The sequence below is a fragment of the Leptopilina heterotoma genome, unplaced genomic scaffold (assembly GCF_015476425.1).
Source record: "Leptopilina heterotoma isolate Lh14 unplaced genomic scaffold, ASM1547642v1 Lhet_430, whole genome shotgun sequence".
Classification (NCBI taxonomy): Eukaryota; Metazoa; Arthropoda; class Insecta; order Hymenoptera; family Figitidae; genus Leptopilina; species Leptopilina heterotoma.
Window position 1 is genome coordinate 1,098,155 of NW_025111082.1, and position 5,444 is coordinate 1,103,598.

The 5,444-nt window shown below is 37.0% G+C and overlaps 1 protein-coding gene across 1 annotated transcript; it reads right to left on the reverse strand.

The window, feature by feature from the left end:
• Positions 1 to 4,197: 4,197 nt before the first annotated feature.
• On the reverse strand, positions 4,198 to 5,043 carry LOC122506781. The gene has a single exon (XM_043619096.1). The coding sequence runs from the start codon at positions 5,041 to 5,043 to the stop codon at positions 4,198 to 4,200; it is 846 nt and encodes a 281-aa protein (XP_043475031.1).
• Between the last annotated feature and the right edge of the window lie 401 nt (positions 5,044 to 5,444).

The window sequence follows — 5,444 nt, forward strand, 5'->3', positions numbered from 1 at the left end:
AAGAGAATAACTTGTGGTTTTCGAGTAGGTATCTACTTTATGTGCACGGCGTTCATTTTTCGAAAGAACTGGACTGAGTACTATTTGTTCAATATTCGCTTCTATTATTGACTTGTGTTTTGTACACTGCCGCGTTCTTTTAACAATTACATGAGAAAGTAATTTCTCATTCCAATTTTTTATACTCTTATTCCCTCTTAGACTATATAAACAGTCTTGTTTAAGCTGATGAATGGGATAACTTGTGTTGAGTCCCAAACTGTTCAGCTATGAAACTTCTAATACTATAGTGTGTACCTGTCACATATTATTCTATAAAGGAGTACTACACTGACTGCATAAATCATTTTTCCATTTTTCTCCGTGTTCTATTATAAAAATTGTTCTTTTAACTTAACAAAAGTTCTCATTTTTCAAATTGGTATAATTATTGAATTAATTATACAGCAAAAGTAGGTAAATAAATCAAAACATTCGGACCATTCTTTTAACATTATTTAATATATTTATTTAATGTATATTTATAATATATTAATTTAATATATGTATATTTACTTGTAATTATTTAATATAGTTAATTAATAATAAATTTTGTTTCATAATATTAGTAACTTGCTATACCAGTCAGTACTTATTATGAGAAGTATTTGCATTATAATTGAAATACAGTTATATTTAAATTATTATTAATCATTAATAGAATAATTTCTTACTATAATGATTATTAATAATTTAAATTTAAAATTTATAAAAATTTCAATATTGCATTAGTAATTCATTATTATTATAAATTATAATGTTAAATTAAATTAATATTAAATACTAAATTCATTTTAAATGCAGATGTAATAATAATTATTATTAATCTGTATTCGTATTATAGTTTATGAAACATTCCAAATTGTAAAGTTAAGACTTAATTTATTATTGATTCAATTAATAATGTTAATTTTTATTAATTCACATAACCTATTATGACTAAATTGAAATATAATTAATTAATAAAAATTATTTAACAGTTTATTCTAATTTATTGATAATATTGGTAATTGAATTTTACTATTTTACAGTTGCTCTTTATATGGACAGTTGAATCCAGAAATATGTAAGTCGGTTCGGTAGTCGCAGTCGTTAGGGCAGTTAGTTTAGGCACTAGGTTAGGTCATGCGTCGGGGTTCGATCCCCGTAGGGTCCAAATTTTAATTTAATTCCGGGAATTAGTTTCAAGTTGTTCCGTATGTAAACAAACTGATATTAATTAATAAAATATATTTTTTAAAATTAATTTGTTGCAACTTTTTGCATATTCTTTAAATAAATAAAACAGAAGTGGCTGACGAGATCCATCCAGAATCGTAAGAAAACTGGATTAAAGTAGTCAGGCGGCCTGACCATTTGTCTGACCATTCCTGATTTTATTTTTAGTAGGGATACCTTGGTTAACGTTTATGTGATGATATTAAAGGAAATTAAAATTTTTTTATTTTTATACTCTTATTGGGAATTCAAAACTCAGGACAAAAAAGGAATTAAAAGTAATTCAAGTTTTTCAATACTTTCTAATGCAAGCCTTTTTACCGGGCATATTGGTTTATGACGCCTAAAGATTGATGCTGAGTACGACTGCTAGCTTCAGCCGGATAATCAAAACATATAGAAACACATCAAAATCTATTTTTTCAGTGCACATTTAAAATTAAATTATACAAGAAACAACAACAACATAACACATTATTATTCACATAAAACAGAAACCACAACAAGTACTAAAATTCACAAACAAAATAATGCACCACACGCTGACTGATCTAACGACGCGACGCCATGTTACTTAACACCTGGGTATAGATCGCCGCATGCGCGTATAACATCCTAGACCAAATCTAGACTTAGATTTTTTCTAATAAGCCCATCTGTTAAGTCCGTACTAGACGGACTTGATGATTGCTAATCAGGAAATCATTGGACTCTAGACTGCCACAATATTTTTCCACACGGGCTATATTACAAAAATATATCGCCGCACAGTGGTCGGAAGGAGCTGTTTTGTCAGAAAAAAGCATTTTTTCAAGTTTTGAAAAATACAGTTACTATAAAATAGTCCCCCTCAAAGAACCCCTCAAAGAACTTTAATTTGAAATTAAATGTTATTTTACCCAAAAATTAGACGTTCTTTCATTAATATAGCATTAAAGTCATGTGAAATGAATGTACTATATAAGTGTCAAAACTGTTCCTTCTTTCTACTGATTTACTTTTTTTAATCTTGAAAATTTTCATATATTATAAATAGAGTTTATCATTCCATTATTTAATTATACAAAAATGCATATATAAATATACCTCATATTATTTTGTTTTTATTCTATTTTACATTTCTAATCTAACAACCAAGATCAAGCTGGATTTTCCTCAAGAGAGGAAAGTAAGCACCTAGGTTATAAAAAACCCATTGTACCAGACTCAAGCTCGCTCGTTTATAGCAACCCCTTAGAGTCCGGTTCTTCTCCAGAAGTCCAGTATCTCTTCTATCGATAGGTTGCTCACCTGCTTAGGGTCAATAATTGCTTGACCCCAGCTAGATAGCCTGATCCCAGCTAACGCTGGGCATTCTGATAATATGTAAGTCGAAGTTTCGTTACTCTCCCCACACAGTCTGCACATAGGTGAAACTTGTCTGCCTATTTTATGCTGATGGTAATTCAATAGCCCATGACCCGTAAGTAGACAAACTACGGTTCTAACTCTGATCTTATCAAGTTTTAGGAGATCGCTCGCTCGCCTCTTGTTGAGTGCTAGCCCCAACAGAGTTTTCGCTTGCCTTCACACCCCAACGTTCGCCCAATACTGCTCATGATCCTTTTGACCCAATATTTCTATGGCTCCCTTAAACAAGCACGGCATTATTGCCACTGCTGGTTCAGGACCTATAAATTCCGTCTTGGAACCGATTTTCGCCAAGACGTCTTCTCTTTCATTACCCTTGATTCCCGAGTGACCCGGTACCCAAATCAATGAAAGTTTATTTGCTGAACCCAACTCATCTAGTACGCTGCGGCATTCCCAGACGAGTTTTGATTCTATTGTGGGATTTCTCAGAGCCCCTAAGGCCGCCTGTCTATCCACACAAATACTAATCCTCTTGCCCTTTGTTCCATTTCGAATGGATATTTGGGCGCAAGTTAAAATCGCACAGACCTCTGTCTGCCAGACCGTGGCATATTGTCCTAGTGACTCAGCCACTTTAATGCAGCCAGTCTTTCGATAAATTCCGAAGCCTGCACCGCAGTCCATCTTGAAGCCGTCTGTATACCAGACTTCGTCCCCAAGTGGAAAACCTTTCTTCCAGTCCATTCTGGAAGGTGTAATGATCTTAAAGCGGGGTTTAAATTTCACCCTCTTGATCATTCTATCTTGCACCATACTTAATTCTGGGATTGATAGAATTAAGCGTGGAAGCTTGGTGTGTATACCACCAAACTTCCACCTTACCTGCACGGTTAACCTGCTCATAGTAAGTGCCGCCTTTTTTACCGCGACAATATGCAGAGGTACTTCGGCTAGCATGAATCCCAACGCTGCTGTTGGCGTGGTCCTCATAGCCCCCGTAATACCCCTGAAAATCATTGCTTGCAGTTGGTCCAGTTTCTCTTTAACCGTTATCAGTTGAGTCCTAGACCACTAAACAACCACCGCGTGAAGAAACCTGGGTTTTACGATCATCTGATAGGGCCAGTTGACCATATTAGGCCTTAGTCCCCACGATAACCCTATCGCCCTTCTACACGCCCAAAAAGCAGTACAGAACCTTCTATACTGATATTCGAAATGTTCCATCCAAATCAACTTTTTATCCAGGATTACTCCCAGATACTTAGCTGATTCAGAAAAAGAAATTTCTTTTCCATAAAATATCGGTTTCTTCAAACTCGGTACTTTATATTTTCTTGTAAAAACTACTATATTCGTTTTCTCTGGGTTTACAGAAAGTCCAGTTAGATTGCACCAATCCTTGACAATCTTAAGTGCACGTCCCGTAAGTTCTAAGAGGGTCTCAATTGATTGCCCTCTTATAATTATAAGGAAATCATCCGCATAACTTTGCATGCTGTCCCAGATGTAGGGGATGATCTCTAAGACATTCTTGTCTAATAAAATTATCCACCAGTTTCTCTAACGTCTTTAATATAAAAGAAGTTAAGCTGATTGGCCTGAAGTCCTTCGCCGCAGTATACCCTGACCGTCCCCCCCTAAAGCCTTAAATGGTTTAAAAGTGATTATTGCCCAATCAATCCCTTCCGGAGTTACGACCTTGGCTGCTAGTTTCCAGTGTTCCAGATATCCTCGGTTCCTACCTGGTCCTATGCCATGGCTGTTCTCCGAACCTTGTCTAAAGTCCGGGAAGTTTACTTCCATCAGGTGCTTTATACACTCCCTTTTATCCTGGGCATACTGCCCATTAGGCAGCTTAAAAGTAGTTAATTTTGCCATTGGGTCTCGAGCTAGTACTTTATGAAGTCTTGATGCTTCTGGTACCCTCTCGATTCCCTCACAAAAACTTCTCCAGCTGACACCCCTTGCCCTCTCTACTTCTTTCTTGTAAGAATCGCGAGCGGTATGATATTCATTCCATGCTCGCTGATGCCTACGTTTCTTGGCTTTATTTAAAAGCTTTCTTACCGTTTTTCTATGTTCCTCCAAACGGGGGGTCCACCATTTACTACCCCCATTGAAGCCCATTTTCTTAACTACACAATTTCTTTCAAAGGGGCAGATAATAGAATCTCGCAGATATTCCGCTGCAAGCCTTAACTCTTTCCTCGTTCTATACGAAGTGGGGAAGCATGCCATGGAGGCCTTGAGGTCTTCTCTATATGAAGCCCAGTCAGTACTCCTAGAATTACGTCCCCACTCATGTTCCCGATCCTTCGATTCCAATCTAAACGTAACAAGCCTGTGGTCCGAGAGGGAATCTTCATCAGACACCCTCCAGTCCCTCACGCCATCACACAAAGACTTGGAACAGATCGTAATATCCAACATCTCTTTTCTGTTAACAGTAACGAAAGTCGGCTCATTACCCTGATTTAAAATATCTAAATCTGTAACTAACAGAAAATCTAAAAGTCTTCTGCCTCTGTCGTTAATGTCAGAGCGGGGTCATCCCCCGATCCGAACTAAGTCCCTGGTAGTTAATTCCAATAGAGGGAAAGCGTCTAGACCTTTATGGATCAGGCAAGCCCTTGGAACTGGTTCCTGTGGTGAACTAACTAGCACCCCACAGCCACTTCGAACTCTAATGAGCCACTTCGCCTTTACAATGATGCAAGTTAATCTGCATACAGTGGATCCCGGAAGCAGCCATATTTAAGTCTGACTCACGGTCCACTCTGTCACGTCCACACCTTGATCGCCAGCATCGTGATCCCCCAAAAAGGGCTCTT